The 22,694-nt window shown below is 39.6% G+C and overlaps 1 protein-coding gene across 1 annotated transcript in view; it reads left to right on the forward strand.

The window, feature by feature from the left end:
- cntln (centlein, centrosomal protein) overlaps positions 1-22,694 on the forward strand; it is a 454,938-nt gene that overhangs the window by 357,265 nt on the left and 74,979 nt on the right. The window contains exon 22 of the mRNA XM_060846250.1: positions 18,769-18,895. Coding sequence (XP_060702233.1) covers positions 18,769-18,895 — 127 coding nt within the window. The remainder of the gene's footprint in view (positions 1-18,768; positions 18,896-22,694) is intronic.

Below are 22,694 nucleotides of genomic sequence, written 5' to 3' on the forward strand. Positions count from 1 at the left end.
ATGACAAAAAGCAGTGAACCCATCACCGATCCTTGTGGAACACCACTGGTCACAAGCCTCCAGTCTGAAAAGCAACCTTCCACAACCACCATCTGTCCTCTGCCTTCGAGCCAGTTCTGTTTCCAAAAGGCTAGTTCTCCCTGTGTTCCATGTGATCTAACCTTGCGAGCCAGTCTACCGTGACGAACCTTGGTAAATGCTTTACTGAAGGTAAATTAGATCACATCCACCGTTCTGCAATCATCATCCTCTGTGTTACTTCTTTAAAAAACTCAATCAAGTTAGTGGGACCTGATTTCCCATGCACAAAGCTATGTTGACTATCCTAATCAGTTCTTCCCTTTCCAAAAAAATATAAATCCTGTCCCTCAGGATTCCCTAAAACAGCTTGCCCACTACCGATGTCAGGCTCACCGGTCTATAGTCCCCGGGCTTTTTCTACCACCTTTCTTAAATAGTGGCAACGACGTTAGCCAACCTCCAGTCTTTCGGCACCTCACCTGTGACTATCTCGATGATATAAGTATCTCAGCAAGGGGCCCAGCAATCACTTCTCTAGCTTCTTACAGAGTTCTAGGATACACCTGTGGATTTATCCACTTTTATGTATTTCAAGACATCCAGCACCACTTCCTCTGTAATATGGACATTTTTCAAGATGTCACCATATATTTCCACACATTCTATCACTTCCATGTCCTTCTCCACAGTAAACACTGATGCAAAATACTCATTTAGTATCTTGCCCAACTCCTGTGGTTCCACATAGGCTGCCTTGGTAATCTTTAATGGGACTATTCTCTTCCTAGTTACCCTTTTTTCCTTAATATATTTGTAAAGTCCCTTTGGATTCTCCATAACCCTACTTGCCAAAGCTATTTCATGACCCCTTTTTGCCCACCTGATTTCCCTGTTAAATGTACTCCGACTGCCTTTTCACTGTTTTAATGATTCACTTGTTCTCTGCTGTCTGTACCTGAGATGTTTTCTTCTTTTTTCTTAACTAAAACATTCGTTTCTCTCGTCATCCAGCATTCCCTACATCTACCGGCCTTGCCTTTTGCCCTAACAGGAACATACTGCCTCTGGACTCTCATTATCTCACTTTTGAAGGTTTTCCATTTTCCCTTTACCGTCCCTTTACCTGCAAACATTTGCCCCACCCCCCATCAACTTTTTAAAGTTCTTAACTAATACCATCAAGATTGGCCTTCCTTCAATTTAGAACTTTAACTTTTCGATCCTGTCTATCATTTTCCATCGCTATTTTAAAAGTAATAGAATTATGGTTGCTGACCCCAAAGTGCTCCCCAAATGATAGTTCAGTCACTTTTCCCACCTTATTTCCCAAGAGTAGGACATTTTCTAGTATATACATCCACATAGTGAATAAGAAAATTTTTTTATGCACACATAACAAATTTCTGTTCACCTAAACCCTTTACACTGTGGCAGTCACAGTCTATGTTTGGAAAGTTAACATCCTCTACCATTACCACCCTATTATTTTTAGAGATAATTGAGATCTCCTTACAAATTTATTTCTCAATTTCCCACTGTTTATTGGGGGCTCTATAGTGCAACCCCAATGAGGTGATCATCCCTTTCTTATTTCTCATTTCCACCCAAATAACTTCCCTGGACGTATTCCCAGGAACATCTTCCCTAAGTGCAGCCGTAATGTTATCTCTTACCAAAAATGACTCTTCCCCCTCCTCTCCTTTTTCCCCCCCTCCCCCCCCCCCCCCCCCACCCCCAACCACCACCCACCTTTCTATCCTTCCAACAGCATTTGTTTTCTGGAACATTAAGCTGCCCGTCCTGTCCATCCCTGAGCCACCTCTCTATAAGCGCTATGATATCCCAGTTCCCATGTTTCTAACCATGCCCTGAGTTCATCTGCCTTCCCTGTTAGGCCTCTAGCATTGAAATAAATGCAGTTTAATTTATCAGTCCTACCACATTCTCTATTTTGTTCTTGCCTGCCCCGACTGTTTGACTGGCTCCTTTTCCCAACTGTACCAATCTCAGACTGATCTCTTTCCCCATTAACTCCTTGCCCCCCACCCCTGCCACCTTACTACTTTAAATCCTCCCCAGCAACTCTAACAAAGCTCCCTGCCAGTATATTGGTCTCCTTCCAATTCTCGTGTAATCAGTCCTTCTTATACAGGTCACTTCTACTCCAGAAGAAATTCCAGTGAACCCTTTTCCCCAGCACCAGCATGTCAAATATGCATTTATCTACTCTATCCTCCTATTCCTATCCTTGGTAGTTCATAACACCAGGAGTAATCCAGATATTACTATCCTCCAGGACCTCATTTATGAATTCCTTCCTCACTTATTAGATTCTCCATTCAGAATCACATCCTTTTTCCTTCCTATGTCATTAGTTTCAATGTGTACAATGACCTCCTGCTGATCCCACTCCCTTTTGAGAATATTCTACACTCTCTCTGAGATATCTTTGATCCTGGCACCAGAGAGGCAACGCACCATTCTGATTTCTCACTGTTGGCTACAGAAATGTCTGTCTGTGCCTCTGACTAAAGAGTCCCCTACCACAGTCATTCACTTGGAACCTGATGTACCCCTTGTTATATCAGAGCCAGTCTTGGTACCAGAAATTTGGCTGTTTGTGCTACGTTCGCCTAAGAGTCCATCACCCCCTACAATTTCAAACAGCATAATTGTTTGAGATGGGGTTAGCCACAGGAGACTCCTGGACTACCTGCTGCCTCCCTCTACTACCTTTCCCGGTGGTAAGCCATCTACCTGACTACCTTAAAGAACTCTAGCAAATTTATCAGACTTGATTTCCCTTTCACAAAACCATGTTGACAATGTTTAATTGCTTTAAACTTGTCTAAATACCTTGCTAATTCTTCCTTAATTAATGGACGCCATTTTCTCAATGGCAGATGTCATGCTAACTGGCCAATATTTTCCTGCTTTCTGTCTCCGTCCCTTCTTGAACAGGGGCATCACATTAGCAGTTTACCAATCTGCTGAAACCTTTTGGAATCCAATGAGTTTTGGCGTATTTCAACCAATACCTCCATCCATATCTGCAGCCATCTTGGGCACCCTTGGATGCAGGCCATCAGATCTTAGTCTGCCATCAACGCCATTGGTTTGTCAGTCACTTTATGCCTTATGATAGAGACTGGTAAAAAAATTGTTTGTCCATTAGCACCTTACTTATCTACTATCTTTGGGATATTTATAGTGTCCTCCACCTTGAAGACTGATGCAAAATATTGGTTTATAGTATATACCATTTCCCTGTTTCCCAATATCAGTTCTGCAGTTGCATACTCCAAGGATCCCATACTCACTTTAGCAGATATATATATCCATAGAAGCTCTTGTTTTATATTTCTTGCCAATTTATTTTCATAATTAATTACCTCTCTCTTTATTAGCTTTTAGTCATTTGCTGCTAGTTTCTTAAAAATCCTAATCCTCCTACCTACTACTAGTTTTTGCTGCTTTGAGTGCCTTAGTTTTTGATTGGGTACTCTCCTTAATCACTTCTGTTAAACATGGGTGATTCATCCTTTTCATTGAGTCCTTTTCTTTACTTGAATAAACTTTTGCTGAAAATTATGGAATATATGCTTCATATCTGTCACTGCTCATTCACTGACCTTTCCCTTAGTCTATTTTCTAAGCACACTTTTGACTGTCTTTCTTCATACTTCTGTAATTCCCTTATTTAAATTGAGAACACTGGTTTGAGAATTGATTTGTTCTCACTCAAACTGAATTTGAAATTCTGCCATGTGGTGACTACTCTCCAGGAGGATCCTTCAGGAATAACCACGCTCCTCACCTCCGGATTCAGATCATCTTCTGCGTGTGAAACCAGGCTGCAATAGCTCTAGAATGAGGTGGCCCTGGCAGAACCCAACAGAGTGTCAGTGAGCTAGTTGTTGTTGAGTAAGTGCCATTTGATACCATTGTCCATACCTTCTAATACTTGAATGGTTATTAAAAATGGATTGGTAGATGAGTACTTGGCTGGATTAGATATTGCTGTTTTTGAGAACAGGACCGACATGGGCAGTTTTCTACAATGACAATTCCTAGTATTGTAGCCGTACTGGCACAACTTACTTAGGGATGAGAAATATCTAGAAGTTTACACCAAAGGAGGAGATCATTAGTCCATCAAGCCTGTGCCAGTTGATTAAGCTATTCAACTTCATTCTATTTCCAACTGTTTGCACTAACCCTCTAGGTTACAACATAACCTTCCAAAGATATTTTGAGGGCGATGCAGTTTCCTGCCTCTATCACCTGTTAGGTACTGTGTTTTAGACCCCCACCATTCTCAGGGTGAATGATAGCACTGTATTGGATCAGGAGACATCTCCAAGTATTTTACAGTGAATGAGGCTTCTTTTGAGGTGTAATCACTGTTGTAATCCATGTGGCAGTCAGCCTGCTCATGGCAAACTCCTATAAACAGCAGAGTGATCATGATCAGATAAACTGCTTTAGTGATGTTGATTGAGAGATCAGTATTGGCTAGGACGGCGGCAACAACTCTGCTGCTCTGAGTCCTTCTTATCCACTCGAGCTAGGCCCCTCATAATTAAGATATCTGAATTAAATCTCATCTGAGCCACCCTTTGCTCATGGCTATAATTTTTTAGTCCTTGAAAATCTTCTCTTCACCTGCTTTGGTATACTAACATCCTTTCAGTAATGCAGTGATCCAAACTGAATACAGTCTTGCAGTATGACTTAACAAGTGTTTCATGCAGTTCCCTGATTTTATAGCCTAGATCTCACCTAATAAAGGAAAACATCCCAAGCGTCTTTTTACCACCTCTGTTGCCTTCAGGGATGTGTAAACATCAACTTCAAGGTCTCTGTTATTGATACACTTAAGTATTTTACCATTTAATGTGTATTCCTTTGTAGTTTTTATGGCCATTTTTGCCTTCAATGATAAATTAAGGGATTGAGTGAGATGAAAGTGGCTGACATAACTGTTAGCACTGGAACCACTGGAGAAAAGCTGTCCCAAGGGAGTGATTAGGAATTCGTGGCCATTCCTCCCAACTGTGGACACTGCATTGACCCAGATGGCAACTTTGACCAGGCTGACAGTATGTGACGTCTGATTCTACGGCAGTCGAGAAGAAAGCGGACAGTTCACCTGTCCATTGTCCTATCGAACAGGAATTCCAGATTCCTTTCAGTAAAGTGGGATGCCAATTTTCCTTCATCAGCCATCTCCTGTTGAATGCTTCACCTACTCAAACTGTGATAGGCAATTCCTGGCTTGCAGTATTTGAACTGTACACAGTTGGATCCTAAATATGGTGACAGTGGTAGGAGTACTGAAAGATCTTGGCACAGGCCAGCACTTCTGCTGCTGTTGAATGCAAGATAGTATGAAAGTAGTGCCATGGAGGCTTGTAGCATTTTTAATAAGATCTCACTTAATAAAGGAAAACATCCCAAGCGTCTTTTTAAATGTATAACTTTCCACTTCTGAGATTGAATTCCATTGGATACTTTTCTGCTTACCTGACCATTCAATTGATATGTTCCAGAAATGCATAAATTATTTTCCTTACTATCAACCACGTAACCAATTTTTCATATCTTCTGCCAGTTTCTTAATTCTATAAATTTGAGTCTAACTCATTGATAAATACCATAAAAACTAAGTGACTAAAACTCAGTTAAAAACTTAATTAAAGCTAAAACTCAACCCTGAGAAACCCACCTGGAAATAACCTTCCAGTCACAAGAAAATCAATCATGACAAAGCTAGGTGAGCTGAGAGTTATGAGGAAGATGCAAAGAGACTGCAAGGGATTTAGGCATAAATGGAAATGGGCAAAATCATGGCAGGTGAAATGTAATGGGGAAAATTATCAAGTTATTAATTTTGGTAGGAAAAAAAGGAGAGAGCTGAATCTTCTCAAAATTAAGCATCAATTTGGGGAATTTTCATGGAAGACTTCTCTGTGACCAACAGTAGCTTTTCTTTTGTACTCTTATGGTGCTCACCTTATTAAAAATGCTACAAGCCTCCATGGCACTGCTTTCATTCTATCTTGCATTCGACAGCAGCAGAAGTGCTGGCCTTCGCCAAGACCTTTCAGTATTCCTACCACTGTCACCGTATTTAGGATCCAACTGTGTACAGTTCAAATACTGCAAGCCAGGAATTGCCTATCACAGTTTGAGTAGGTGAAGAATTCAACAGGAGATGGCTGATGAAGGAAAACTGGCATCCCATTTTACTGAAAGGAATCTGGAATTCCTGTTCGATAGGATAATGTCCGCTTTCTTCTCGACTGCCGTAGAATCAGACGTCACGTACTGTCAGCCTGGTCAAAGTTGCCATCTGGGTCAGTGCAGTGTCCGCAGTTGGGAGGAATGGCCACGAATTCCTAATCACTCCCTTGGGACAGCTTTTCTCCAGTGGTACTAGTGCTAACAGTTATGTCAGCCACTTTCATCTCACTCAATCCCTTAACTTAACATTGAAGGCAAAAATGGCCATAATAGGGCAGGCAGGAAAGTGGACCACATTTATCTGCTTACCTCCTCCATTGGCAGGAGAGGAGCATGACCACTCAAGACCTCCCATGGTGAAGTCCTGCACTGTTTTCCTATTATCGCAATGAGCGTATTCTTAACATGCTCAAACTTTCACCCTGTTACACAGCTCATTTGCTATCTTGTCTTCTGCAGAAATGAGCAGCACACTAACAGCCCCCACCATATTGGGTCCAGTCCCTCCAGTCAACACAATCTCCTTTTGAGGAAAATAGCAACACAGGGGAAGCACAGGCAAAGTTTTCTCCAGCATCTTTCACTAACTTTTATACTGACACCATGATAGGTTTGTTTGCTAGATCAGATGCAGAAGCATATTCTGGTGGGCACACACCACTGGCACATCACTGCAGTTCGAAGAGGAAATAATGCTCAGATCGCTGGCACTCCGAAGAGTGCTGAAGATCTGGCATTTGTTCAGTTCTAGGCAGGAGAAAACTTCAGGGTGTTTGTCATTAAGAACATCAATAAAGTGTACAGTATCAGCAAGCATGTTTGGCAGAGACACTCAAGAAACATCATTGCAGGTCAGAGGAGCCCACCAATGCTATCTGTATTGTGCTGGCCCCACCATGTATGTGTCTGGCTGGAAAGCTTGGCAGTTGCCAGAGGGAGCGCATCCAGCTGAGCTCTTATGGGCTTCTGGAAATGCATGAAGATCTGCACTTGATTGCTTTGGCCATTGGTATTCCAACACCAGCAGCAAAACAATGAGTGAACCATGAACAAAGGGTTTGAGTGCTATGAAAAGCAAGTTAAGAAGCCAAAGACACACACTGTTCCAATGCATGAGATGGGTGTCTTTCCTTGCACACAAAGCAGACTGGCTGCTATATTGCCATGTAAGGTACAGACTTGATGGGCCAAAAGACCTCTTCTGTCCTATATGATTCTATAATGTGCTAATGAGCTACAAAATGCAATATTTAAGCGTTCATCTCTGTCAGATATGCTTTGATAGTTTGGTACTGATGCCATCAGTGGATAGAAGGTACAGGTGGTCGTTGCTCACAGTACCTTAAAATGTTGGGAAATGCTGGCCCAGTTAAAAGCTTGGAGAAGATATCAGGGAGGTGCAGTCACCAGGTAATCATTCTGACTTTGACACTGTGAATTGATGCCTTTTGGTTTCTCTCAATTATTTAGGAAAATAGCAGCCTGCATGTAAAGGAAACAAGATTAGATCATAATCGGATGTAATACATGCAAATGCATGCCGCATTGTTCACTAGCAAGATTTTCATCTAGTTGTTGAAACCTTAAGTGAACAATGGGACTTTTTTTTACCAAATGACAAAAGTCCAATTTTTCCTTGAACAAACAAAAACAAAGAACTGCAGATGCTGGAAATCAGAAACAAAATGAGAAATTTACAGAAGGACGGCCACTGGGCTGAAACGTCCACTCTGCTTTCTCTCCACAGATGCTACCAGACCTACTGAGAATCTCCAGCAATTTTGGATTTTGTTTCCCATTTTTCCTTTCTCGTTTTAGTTGCCCGTTAGCTTTGCTGTTGCCTACGTCATTCAGGGGCCATGAAAATTCCACCTAGTGTATTTGTTGAATGGTGAGAAATTTTGAACAATTGATTTCCAAAGGAACCTAGACATCCTTGTTCACAAACCATTGAAAGCAAACATCCAGGTGCAACAAGTCATTAGAAATGTAAATGGTATGTTGGACTTTATTGCTAGAGGAATTGTGTACAATTTCTTACAGCAATTTGTTGAGACTGCAGTTGGAATATTGTGCAGTTTTGGATTTTATACATAAACAAGGAGACATTAAGCACAGCAGGAGTGCAGCTAAGGTTCCTGTGATACAATGTTTGTACTCTGATGAGGGATTGATGAGACTCGACCTGCATTCTCAAGAGATTTGCTAGAATGGGAGATGATCTCAATGAAATGTGAATAAATTCTTAAAGGGCTCAAAGGGTATGTGAAGGGAGGATGCGTGCACTGGCTAAGGGGTCTGGAACCAGGGGATCCAGTCTTAGAATAAGTGAAAGACCATTTAGGACTAGAGATGAGGAGGCACTTCTTCACTTAGAGGATGGTGAATCTTTGGAATCTCTACCTCAGAGGGCTGTGGAATCTCAGTCATTTGTGTTCAAAACAGAGATTCATATATATCTAGGTAATAAAGATATGAAAAATTTATGGGGATAGCCTGGGAAAGTAGCATTGAAAAAAAGAAGGCCAGTTCTGATATAGTTGAGTTGTGGACCCTGGTGCTGAATGACATGATTCTGTTCCTGTTCCTGTCTTCTAAGGCAAGACACAGGATGCATTCTGAGTGGGTGATTTCAAAGCCCATTACAAAGAGGAGTTCGGCAACTCTATTATTGACCAAGCTGTTCAAATCCTAAATGACACTGCTTATGGACAAGGCCTTTGGCACATGGTGACAAAACCAACAAGAGGAAAAGCAGTTTTGATTTCATCCCCACCAATTGCCACAAATGCATTTCCCCATGACAGTATCAGTAAGAGGACCTCTGCACAATTCTTGTGGAGATAAAGTCACACTGAAAATAGCCTCCATCGTGTTGTGTGGAACCATCAATAGGACAGACTTCAAACAGATCTGGCAACTTAAGATTGCCCAGCATATCCCCATCTCTATTATTACCGATAAGCAAGGAGATCAACCCTGATTCATTAAAGTGCAGGAGGGATTGTCAGGAGCAGCCCAGGTATACCTATAAATGAGGTACTAACCTAGTGAAGTTACTACTTGCATGCCAGATAGCAGAAGCAGCAAGTGATAGATGTGGCTAAGCTGTTTTACGGCTCATGGATCAGATCAAAGTTTTGCAGTCCTTCCATATTCAGTTGTAAATGGCTGTGGATAAGTAAACAACTCATGAGAGAAGGAGATTCCACAAATATCCCTATACTTAGTGATGGGAATCCAGGCCCAATAGTGCAAAAGATAAGGCGAAAACATTTGCAATAATCTTCAGTCAGAGTGTCGAGTGGATAATCTATCTCAACGTCTTACAGTGCTCCTCAGCGTGATAGATACTAGTCTTCAACCAATTCGATTCACTCCATGTACTTTCAAGAAATAGCTGGAGGCACTGGATGCTTCAAAGTCTATGGGTTCTGGAAACATTCCAACAATAGTACTGAAGACCTGTGCTCCAGAACTTGTTGCACACGTAGCCAAGGTGCAAAACTGACATGTACCAACAATGTGGAAAATTGCCCAGTTGTGTCGGGTACACAAAATGCAAAACAAATCCAACATGGCCAGTTACTGCACGATAAATCTACTCTTGATCATCAATTAAGCAACGTTTGCTAAGCAATAAACTGCTCATAAGAATGTAAAAACAAGGAGCAGGGCTAGGCAATTCAGCCTCTTGAACCTGTTGTGCCATTTGATATGATCCTGGCCAATCTCATCTTGGCCTCAACTGATCTTCCTCCCCACTCTCCAATACCCTTCAAACCATTATTAATTAAAATCTATATATCTCTGTTTTTAAATTCACTCAATGTCCCTGTTTCCACTGAATTCTGAGGTAGTGAATTCCACTGATTGGTGGAATTCGAGAGAAGTAATTGCTTCTAATCTCTGTTTTATGTCTGCTGTCTCTTATTCTAAAGCTATGACCGCTTATTCTAGATTGCCCCACATGAGGAAACATCCTTTCTCCAAGTACTCTGTCAATCCCCTTTATCATTTTATATCTCATTCAGAGGTCCTCTCATTCTTATAAACTCTGAATATTACAGGCCTAAACTGATCTCTCAGCTTAAGACAAACCCCTCATCTCTGGAATTAATCTAATGAACCTTTTCTGAACTTTCTGCAATACAACAACTTACCTCCTCAAGGGGACCGAAAATGTGTGCAGTTTTCTAGGTGCAGTCTCATTAATGCTCTGTACAGTTGTATTTTTATGCTCTATTCCTTGAGCAATAAATGCCAAAATTCCACTTATCTTCCTTATTACCTGCTGTGCCTGAAATTTAGTGTCATTGATGCTTAGTTGGGGTCTGCCAGCGTATCTTACTCCATACTTCATTTCAGCTCTAGTTCAACATGAATTTCTGAGTAAAATGAGACTAACTGTCCTTGACATCAAAGTCTCATTCAACTGAGTATGGCATCAAGGAGCCTCAACATAACTAGGGTTAATATGAATCGGGAAAAAAAACTTCACTTTTTAGAGGTATTCCAAGTACAACAAAAGATGGTTGTGATTGTAAGATGTAAGTTATCTCAGCTCTAGGACATACTTGCTCAAGATATTATCCTAGCTCCAACCATCTTTAGCTGCTTCTTCAACATTGTAATGTCATAAGTGGGGATATTCTCTGGTGATTGCACAATGTTCATTATCATTCACAGCTCCTCAGATGCTGGAACAGTCCATATCCAGGTGCAGCAAGGGCCTAAGTCAAAATCCAGTAATTCCTCTTCAATGGCAATTTGGATATAACTAGACCGAATGGGCAGCAGTGGTTCAAAGGCGGCTCATCACCATCTTCTCAAGGCTAACTAGTATGGGCAATTAATGCTGGCCCAGCCAATGTTCTGTACATCCATGAATGAATACAACAAAGTTCCTCTTTCCTATAACTTCCTGCCTCGAATCCAGTTTAAGATCCAAATTGCCCATGGACCTTATCAACTGTTGATATTTTTCTTATCAAGTATGACAGAACCTAATCAACAGGCTTCCTAAACTCTTGTCGATGATATCAAGCATCTTCATCAAATCTCCTAGTTACTTGTTCAAAACATCAATCAAATTAGTCAGCCTTGACTTTCCCTAATCAAATTAATACTTTCTGTCCTGAAATAACCTGCGACTTAGTTTGTACTGCCCCTCAGGGTATTTTCATACATCCGTGTTAATGACGTTGGCATGACTGGCCTGTTCGTACCAGGTGTATCCCTTCATTCCTTATTAAACAATGCTACAACATTGAAGTATTCCTGCTCTCTGAAACCATATCTGTAGCCGGAGAGGATTGGAAAATTGTGGTTAAAGTGTGCAATTTGGAATACATGTCCTTTGGACTTGGCAATTACATACTTTCAAAGTTGCTAAAGTATAATATTTTCTCTTTTATTTAATGTATATAATTCAGTATTTCACAGGTATCCTCTTTACATTGTCTGCATTTTCTACATCTTGTGAAAACATGTGCAATATATTCATTAAGAAAAACATTAAATTGTTCAAGAAACATGTACTGTGATGTAGGAATTCAGTGGCCTTTTCCAGTTGGCTGAACTCCACTGCCAAACAATAATTAAGCAACTAATAAACTATGATCAACTTTAGCCATAACAAAGATGTAATATACTTTAAGTATGTCAAAAGCTTTCAAATACTTTTCAGAAGTTAGATGTTACATGGAATAATTGTATGTCATATTTGGCCAGCCATTGATATTCTTTATGTATTAGTATAAAATCTTGTTTACAGGAACAACATTCGGTTAACAGGAGTGAATGATCAGTTAGATTAACATTTTTGATTTACACTGTGACATCAAGTCCTGAGCCTTGAGCATCTCCCTTAAATTAAGTATGCCATTGAGGCTGCTTGGTTGCTGAAGTGTTTGAAGCTCAAATTATTTTACAGCTCTCCAATAACAACAATGTATGAGTTTGCACGACAGCATTGATTTTATGTTCAGATTTTAGAAGCAAAAGGAAAAAGCATGCAGGCTGGAAATGTGACACATATAAAACAGAAATTGCTGGCAGAAGTAATTCAGCCCAATGTACTGGGAAAGTGAGATGAAAGTTGTAGGCGCTTTCTGATTTATAAACTTCTTTTCCAATGTTTATGATTTTTAATGAAGATTGGTAGTATAAATACTGTTTTCCTATTTTTCCTTTTTAATTTAAGCTTTTAGCTTTCAAATACTGTTAATTAATTAAAATAAATTATTTAATATAGCCCCAACAAATTAAAATCCATCCACTACACATCAATTTATAGCAAAGCATACTGATGCCATGCATTCAGTCAAAAATTACTTTGTGGAAGATTAGTAGCATCCATTTTATCACATAATATGGAGTCCACCCTGCATAAGTGCGAAGTGATTCATTTTGGAAGGTCGAATTTGAATCCTGAATATAGGCTTAAAGACAGGATTCTTGGCAGTGTAGAGGAACAGCAGGATCTTGGGGTCCACGTACGTAGATCTCTCAAAGTTGCCACCCAAGGTGATAAGAAGGCGTATGGTGTTTGAACTTTCATTAATGGAGAATTGAGTTTAAGAGCCGCAAGTTTATGCTTCAACTCTAAAAAGCCTTGGTTTGACCACACTTGGAATATTGTGTCCAGGTTTGGTCACCTCATTAATAGGAAGGATGTAGATGCTTTAGAGAGGGTGCAGAGGATGCTGCCTGGAATGGAGGGCTTATCTTATGAAGAGAGGTTGAGTGAGCTAGGGCTTTTCACACTGGAGAGAAGAAGGAAGAGAGGTGACTTGATAGAGGTGTACAGGACACAGTGAGGTATAGATAGAGTAGATACTCAGAGTCTTTTTCCCAGGACAGAAATGGCTGTCACAAGGGGTCATAATTTTAAGGTGATTGGAGGACGGTGTAGGGAAGATGTCAGCAGAGTGTGGTGGGTGCGTGGAATGCACTGCCAGCAGTGGTAATCGAGTCAAAGACATTAGGGACATTTAATCGGCTGCTGGATAAGCATATGAACAGCAGTAAGTTGAGGGATGTATTGGTTAAGTTGATCTTAGATTAAGATAAATGCTTGACACAACATCTGGGCTGAAGGGCCTGTACTGTGCTGACCTGTTCTATGTTCTATAATGTAGTTGAATGATTATTCACTGCATTGTACACTCTCAGAAAAACCTCAAATACAAGGTTCTGACAGATTTAATTTCACCTGGCTGAAGTGTTTGTGTGGTCCCAAAGCTGTTGCTGTTGCTTTTAATCTTGAAAACATACTGTGAAATGAAAGATCCATGTGTTTTAAGTAACTTCTAACAAGTACAAAGGAATGAAAAGTACATATTCTATTCAAATAACAGCTCACATTGTGATCTGGTCTGTTGTGCCTGATAAGAACCAGATTCAAAAGTAGTCAAAAATAAATTGGATAAATACTTGAAGTAGAGAAAATTTACAGGCAGTGGGGAAAGAGCAGTGAAATGGGGCTAATTGGTTCACTCTTTCAAAAACCCATCATGAGTACAATGCTATATTCTTGTATGTAATCATTATCAAATGCTTGCAGCAGTATGCCAGAAAGGCTTCAGTAATCAACATAATCCTACTTTATGTTGTGTTCTCATCAATTGCAGAATTTATCTCACTTTTTAAAAAAGAATAAAGTAAGCTAACCTGCAGGCTAGCGATGAAACATATTCTTATTTGGACCAAATAAGCTTATAGTCAGTTTTAACCCTGGATCTTTTCCCTTTCCAGAGAACACTCTCACAATTTCCTGCAGCCCATTTACTTCCTTCTTCAGTGACATCTTTGTGAGCAGTCTTTGATTCTTTCCTCTCCACAGCAATATTTTCCCAGGAAGTCAATACCCTTTAAAACAAATACAGTAATCTAAGGGCTACATTCTGAATTTTTGAACCTTAATGCCTGTGAATGGCAAAAACACAAGCCTTCAGACACCCCATTCCTGTTATTTTCTCATTGGTTTTCTATTTTTTCTGTTGTAAAGGTCTAGCCTTTTAATCATATGACCCATATGACAAAGCCATGGGACCCACACTGGGGCATGTTGAATATCACGTTAGTTCTTAAATGGACATTCTACTCTCCCGTAACTCTGTTTCATAGCTTGTCAGCATTTTCTTCCCTCGGGACCACATTTTATTGTCAGCTGTATCCTAAAATCTTCAATTTCACCTATGTTTAATTAGTTCTGACGGGTAATAACTACAATTGCCTGAATTGATCTGACTTTGTGAAACAGACTCCAGTTGAACATTAGTTCAATGATGATAGAGTGAATTTTCTCCCTCTGGCATAGCCAGGCGCATAAAGTAACACTGATTTTCCAGGCCTGACTTACTTAAATCTTTGCATTTCAGAGTCATTTGCATTGGCTGTTTCATGATGATTATTAAGTTTTCAGTTAATTTTGAGAGTGGTAAGAATTGAAATCACATGTCTATTTTGTAATTAAAGATGATACAATGTCTGGGATATTGAAGGAAGGTTGTAAAATGTCTGTCTAAAAATGTTATGGTTCTGCAAGAGTGGCTGAAGCATCAAGGTATGAGACAGTTTAGCTCTGGAGTTACTTTTGTTAATATCTAGGTTACATCCCATTAGGTCCAGGAGTTTGAATGGTATTTTGCCCATTCATTTCTCTAGCACTTTTTTTCTAGTGACAATGATTGTGATTGTATTTATTTCCTCTCTGTTTGTTTTAGAATGTTGTTAGTATCTTCTACCTTGAAGTCTAATGCAAAGTATTCAATCAGCTTCTCTTCCATTTCCTAGTTCCCCATTATTATTTTCCCAGCATCATTCTCTAAGGGGCTTATGATCACTTTGGCTTCTCTCTTCCTTTTTATATATTCAAAAAAACCCTAGCTGTCTATCAATACATTAGATTGTCAATTTATGATTCTTGCACAATGCTCAAATAACTTAGATGATTGTAAGGTTGAAAGATTTACAGAAGCAGGGAAAGGAGAATCCACAGCAGGAAAAAAAAAGGGTAAGAACTTTAAAATCAGGGTGTTGCTTATCGCTCAGTTATTGTGGGCCATTGAGTATAGGAGTGATGAGTGACTAAGACTTGGTCTCTTTCAGGTTTGGGCAGAGGAGCTTTGGATGAGCTCAAGTTTATGAATGGGTAGAAGATGACCAACAGATATTGGGAATGGTTGAGTGTGGTAACAAGAAGTTGTAAATGAAGACTTCTCCAACAAGGAGCTGAGGCAGATATGGGTGATATTACAGAGCTGGAAGTATAGAGTCTTCCAGGTGTTAGTGGAGAGGGTAAGAGGTTGGAAATTTGTATAACTAAGCAGGCCATCCTCCAAATGGATGGACATGTAGGCACATTATTTATAGTTCAATAGTTTGCACCAATACAACAATATTCTATGTCCTTTGAGTTCCCAGTGAGTTATGCCTTGACATTATGTCATTGTTGAATTATATGTCATTGGTTTTCTCTCACATTGGTAAGAGTTAACTTGATCATTCAATTCTCTCTTTATTCAAATGAATCATGATTCATTATGAGGAATTGTAGTTTATCTGGTAGAAATTTCTTTAGTTCTTAGAAGCTGGTTGCAGGTTTTTGTCACCATTTTAATATTTTAATCTTCTCCTTCAAGTTTCCATTCTGAATGGTAGGCTATCTCTTGTTTTCAGTTAAGTTCCTCAAATTTAGATGTTTATTAATATATTATACACATTAGAAATGTATAATTCCTTGTTACACCCTACAACTCAAATCTCAATGGATAATCAGAACATTGAACTTACCAAATGGGTATAATAGTAAAATAATTTGTCTGAAGCTTATTATGGTTTTCAATCATTTCTTTGTGTTATCGCTATGGTCATTGTGAGGGAATCTTGAACTGGAAAATAGGATAGTGTTCCACTTCTGGAACCAAATGCCAGCATCAAGCATAACCTCGCTGGGTTTTCAAAAGCACCCCACATTTCACTGTGAGAACAGTGCACCTACCTCCCATGTGGGCATTGTGAGGAAAGCCTGAAGGCTGTCTGAAGTCTGTCTGATTAATATTGAGAGTTAATGCCAAATTAATGATTAATTTATACTGTGGATTCTTGACCCTTGAAGCTGCTTTGAGATTGCAGAGCTTGTTTCTTGAAAATATCTTTCAAGCAGTAGTCACAATTGCATGTTTATTGGAGCAGTGTTTACTTTTTCATTCAGGTTGTAGAAGGGAATGGCCAATCATCAACTTATAAATTGATGGAAATATGCACAGAGCACAGTTTTCAAATGCTTTACTTGGTTTTGAAGAATTCATTTGAGAAATTTAATTGGACTGCACTGTTGTATGAGCCATGGGCACCCACCATCCCTAATAATATAACAGAACAGTTACTGCAGCTTCCAAGAATGGAGAACTTTGTTTTATCTTCATATCTTACCTTGTGCCTAATTTGTATAGTACTAATTCTACATTGACTGGATTGCTCTTTATCCTATTTATGGTTAGTTCTTTGACTAACAGGCCTTGTGGCAAAGGGATTTATTGCACTATATATCTGAACACATTAAAAATGTAAAATTTAATGAAATATATTTCCTTTCCTTAAGGGATAACATCAATTTAAAAAGAACTTCACCCATAAAATGCTGCTTGAATCAACTATGTACGTTTCATATGTTCATTTCATGTGACTCATTTTCATTGCAAAATCTTTTATCTTTGTTTGACAGCAAGGAAACAGTTTTTAAAAGCTTATTTCAGATTGTTGCAGCACAAATAAAGGGATTTTTGGAGGTGTCACACTTCAGTTTAAAATAATAAGTAATAGGAACAGGAGTTGGCCATTTGGTCCCTCAAGCCTGCTCTGCCTTATAAGACCATGGCTGATCTGACAATCATTGCATTCATTTTTCTATATTCTTTATTTCTCTACTGATCAAGAATCATATCTATCTCAGCCGTAAATGTACCTCTGCCTGCGTAGATTTCTGAGGCAAGATGTTCTAAAGACGCACAGGTCTCTGAGAGAAGAAATTCCTACTCATCTCAATCTTAAATTCATGCCCCTTTGTTCTGTGACAGTGCTGCCTAGACCTGAACTCTCCCATGAGAGAAACATCCTTTCAAGCCATATTTTAATTGCATGCAAACAAATTCTGCCTTCGAATTCAAGTTAATAAATGTTTGTTGTTATATCTAACATAGTTTATTCTAAATAGCTAATAATAAACTATCTTATGATAAAAGTTGATTTATTACATAGAACCTTTTCAATACACGTAGTTACAAATATATTGCAAAAATTTAAGGTACAATAATTGCATTGCTATTTGTAATGGACTTCGTAGATATCAGATATCTTGGTTGTAGCAAAACTTTCCTGGCCTCCCATCTTATTATCCATAAGCTTAATTTCATCCAAACTCTGCTACTTGATCTAACTTTTTCCAAAAAGGTTCGCCCATTACCTACAATGTAGGCTTTTTGACCTACATTGACTCCCTATCCAGCAATGCTGCAAATTCAGATTATTGTTTTCAAATTTCTCCATTGGCCTTTGCTGTTCTTTTCTCACCAAAGTCTTCTAGCCTCTTAATGTTTTGAAATCTCTGCACTTGGATTTCCAGGGTGTTTTGCATCTTCCTTTTCAATTTCTGCATCACAATGGTACCTTCATCTGACACAGCCTTAAGCTCTAGAACCTCCTTTCTAAACATCTCTGCCACTCTGCTTGCCTTTCCTATTAAAAGATAGTTCTTAAAATCTCTATCTTTGACTCATCTTTTGTTCACCTAGCCTAATATTTTCTCATGTAGATCAGTCTCAAATTTTGTTTGGTAAAATTCCTATGAAGTATTTTGTGATATTTTCCTAAGCTAAAGACACTATTATCACTGAATAGCTGTTCTGCTTAACACCTTTAAAATTTGTTTCTGTGTTACTTTCTTCAAATGCCTAGTCTATAACTGCTCTAATTGAAAAGTTGAACATTGCCACTTTAAGATATTATGTGTGGAGAAAAATTGGGGAAAATCATGGTCGAAAAAAATTGAAGAGTTAAGTATTATATGTGATTTACACTGCTAATTCTGTTTTGCTATTATGTGGAATATAGGTACATTTATAAAATGAAAAATATTATATTCAAACATGCAGAAGCAAAGTTCTGTGGATGCTGGAAATCTTAAGTGAAAACAAAAATTGATGGAAATACTCAGCAAGTCAGAAAACATGTGAGGAGAGAAAGAGTTAATATTTCAGGTTGATGATCGTTCATCTTTCTCAACGGATGCTATTTGACCTGCTATTTCTACCATTTTAGGTTTTAATAGACAAAAGATTGATTACTTGCATATTTTTTCCACATAAATTACACATGCACTCCAATTGTTATATAACTATTAATTGTGTTTGTATCAATTTTGCAAAAATATTCATAAGTATTACCTGAACTTGTCTTTAGCATGTTGGATTTTAACTTTGTTGTATTTCTCTGCAGGATTGGACGTATGGAAAGAGATATCAGCATGAAACGACAGCTAGTGGAAGATCTTAAGTTAAAACTGAAAACAAATCAGGACAATGATAAAATGTATAAAGGATTGTTGGAAGATATGGAAAAGAAGGTAATTGTTGTTATTAAGTTTCTTGATTAAAAAATTGGGCATTTTTTTGGTTTGCTCAAAGATGCAGGACCATATTTTAAAACTTGCCTTGTAAGCTTAAACAAAATCTTTTCTGCAATCATTTGCCATAATGAATGTGTGATTTAGTTCCGGATGTGAGCATCAGAGGTACAGTTAGTAGGTTTGCAGATGACACCTAAATTGGAGGTGTAGTGGACAGCGAAGAAGGCTACCTCAGATTACAACAGGATCTTGATCAGATGGGCCAATGGGCTGAGAAGTGGCAGATGGAGTTTAATTCAGATAGATGCGAGGTGTTGCATTTTGGGAAATTAAATCTTAGCAGGACTTATACACTTAATGGTAAGGTCCTAGGGAGTGTTGCTGAACAAAGGGACCTTGGAGTGCAGGTTCATAGCTCCTAGAAAGTGGAGTTGCAGGTAGATAGGATATTGAAGAAGGTGTTTGGTGTGCTTTCTTTTATTGGTCAGAGTATTGAGTAGCGGAATTGGGAGGTCATGTTGCAGCTGGATAGGATATTGGTTAGGCCACTGTTGGAATATTGCGTGCAATTCTGGTCTCCTTCCTATTGGAAAGATGTTGTGAAACTTGAAAGGGTTCAGAAAAGATTTACAAGGATGTTGCCAGGGTTGGAGGATTTGAGCAATAGGGAGAGGCTGAACAGGCTGGGGCTGTTTTCCGTGGAGCATCGGAGGCTGAGGGGTGACCTTATAGAGATTTACAAAATTATGAGGGGCATGGATAGGATAAATAGGCAAAGTCTTTTCCTTGGGGTCGGGGAGTCCAGAACTAGAGGGCATAGGCCTAGGGTGAGAGGGGAAAGATATAAAAGAGACCTAAAGGGCAACTTTTTCACACAGAGGGTGGTACATATATGGAATGAGCTGCCAGAGGAAGTGATGGAGGCTGGTACATTGCAACATTTAAAAGGCATTTGGATAGGTATTTAATAGGAAGGGCTTGGAGGGATATGGGCCGGGTGCTGGCAGTTGTGACGAGATTGGTTTGGCATATCTGGTCAGCATGGACGGGTTGGACTGAAGGGTCTGTTTCCATGCTGTACACTCTATCTATCTACCTATTTCCTCTGTTTTACCAATCTTTATCATTTCGTTATGGAAAGTGCAAAATTTAAGATTGATAATTCCCTCGGGCCAGACCAGATTTATCCTAGGTTGTTCCGGGAGGCAAGAAAGAAGGTTGCTAAGCCGCTAGCAAAGATGTTTGCTTCCTCACTCTCCAAGGTGGGTTGCACCAGAGAATTGGAGGGAGGCAAATGTTGTTCCTGTTTTCAAGAAGGGGAATAGGGAAATCCCTGGTAATTACAGACCAGTCAGTCTTACGTCTGTGGTCATCAAGGTTTTGGAAAGAATTCTGAGGGATAAGATATATGACTTCTGGATGTAGATTCGCTCGCTGAGCTGGAAGGTTCATTTTCAGACATTTCGTCATCATACTAGGTAACATCTTCAGTGAGCCTCTGGACGAAGCTTCCAATTCAGCTAGCAAACCTACATTCAGAACCTCATCCTGAGCTACAAATCTTCTCAAAACATGCTCGGATTTATGACTATTTGGAAAAGCATAGCAAGATTAAAGGCAGTCAGCATGGCTTTGTGAGGGGCAGGTTGTGCCTCACAAATCTTATTGAGTTCTTTGAGGAGGTGAAGAGAAAGGTTGATGAAGGCCATACAGTGGATATGGTGTATATGGACTTCAGCAAGGCAATTGATGAGGTTCCCCATGGCAAGCTTGTTCATAAAGTCAGGGAGATTTGTCTGTCTGGATTCAGAATTGGAAGGCTGACAGAGAGTGGTTGTAGATGGAAAGTTTTCATAAAAGAATTGGATGAGGAGGTTGAGGGGTGAGTTAATAAATTTGCCGATGACACAAAAGTTTGAGGTGCATTGATAGTATCGAGGGCTATTGCAGGCTGCAGCATGACAGAGACAGGATGCAGAGCTGCACTGAGAAATGGCAGATGGAGTTCAACCTGGACAAATGCAAAATGATGTATTTTAGAAGGTTGAAATTGAATGCTGAATATAGGATTAAAGACAGGATTCTTGGCAGTGTGGAGGAACAGAGGGATCTTGGTGTTCAAGTGTATAGATCCCTCAAAGTTGCCACCCAAGTGGACAGGGTTGTTAGGAAAGCATATGGTGTTTTGGCTTTCATTAACAGGGGGATTGAGTTTAAGAGCCTGGTGAGACCACACTTGGAATTTTGTGTCCAGTTCTGGTCGCCCGATTATAGGAAAGATACAGAGGCTTTGGAGAGGGTGCAAAGAAGGTTTACCAGGATGCTGCCTGGACTGAGGGCTTGTCTGATGAAGAGAGGTTGACCAAGCATGGACTTTTCTCTTTGGAGAGAAGGAGGAAGAGAGGTGACCTGATCGAGTTATACAAGTTAATGAGAGGCATGGATAGAGTCAATAGCCAGAGACTTTTCCCCAGGACAGGATTGACTGGCATGAGGGGTTATAGTTTTAAGATATTAGGAGAAAGGTATAGAGGAAACATCAAAGGAAGGTTCTTTACACAGAAAATTGTAAATGCATGGAATCTGTTGCCGGCGGTGAAAGCAGAGTCATTAGGGACATTTAAGCAACTGCTGGACATGCACATGGAGAGCAGTAAATTGAGGGGTGCATAGGTTAAGTTATTTTATTTTAGATTAAGAATAGTCCTCGGCACAACATTATGGGCCGAAGCGCCTGTTCTGTGCTGTACTTTTCTATGTTCTACGTTCTAAAGTATAGGACAATCACATAATCAAAGATGAGAAAGATTGGAAGCAATTTTCCCAAAGCTATTCTTCTGGTTGGGGTAGTTCCTACTGGCAGGAAGTATAAGGCCAAGGGGAGAAAATATAATGGGCATAGATTACAGTTTACATTCTACGATAATTTGTAATCACATACCATTTCAGAGCTATGAAATTCTGTTTAGTTTATAATTAATTAACCACACAATATTTGATAGAGGTCCCAAATCAGGTAGTGTGCTGTAGTTGTAACATATGGGAATTGTGGGAAGTATTGCAATCCCAGACAAACATCTTCAGCAAATCAGTGGCAGATGGGGTTTAATTTAGATAAATGCGAGGTGCTGCATTTTGGGAAGCAAATCTTAGCAGAACTTATACACTTAATGGTAAGGTCCTAGGGAGTGTTGCTGAACAAAGAGACCTTGGAGTGCAGGTTTATAGCTTCTTGAAAGTAGAGTCGCAGGTAGATAGGATAGTGAAGAAGGCATTTGGTATGCTTTCCTTTATTGGTCAGAGTATTGAGTATAGGGGTTAGGAGGTCATGTTGCGGCTGTACAGGATGTTGGTTAGCCATTTTTGGAATATTGCATGCAATTCTGGGTATCCTTCCTATCGGAAGGATGTTGTGAAACTTGAAAGAGTTCGGAAAAAATTTAGAAGGATTTTACCAGAGTTGGAGGATTTGAGCTATAGGGAGAGGCTGAATAAGCTGGGGCTGTTTTCCCTGGAGCTTCGAAGGCTGAGGGGTTACCTCATACAGATTTATAAAATCATGAGGGGCATGGATAGGGGAAATAGACAATAGGGGTGGAGGAGTCCAGAATAGAGGGCATAGATTTAGGGTGACAGGGGAAAGATATAAAAGGGACTGAAAGGGGCAACTTTTTAACGCAGAGGGTGGTACGTGTATGGAATGAGCTGTCAGAGGAAGTGGTGGAGGCTGGTACAATTGCAACATTTAAAAGGCACCTGGTTGGGTAAAGGAATAGGAAGTGTTCAGAGGAATATA

Source organism: Hemiscyllium ocellatum, chromosome 2 (genome assembly GCF_020745735.1).
Source record: "Hemiscyllium ocellatum isolate sHemOce1 chromosome 2, sHemOce1.pat.X.cur, whole genome shotgun sequence".
Taxonomy (NCBI): Eukaryota; Metazoa; Chordata; class Chondrichthyes; order Orectolobiformes; family Hemiscylliidae; genus Hemiscyllium; species Hemiscyllium ocellatum.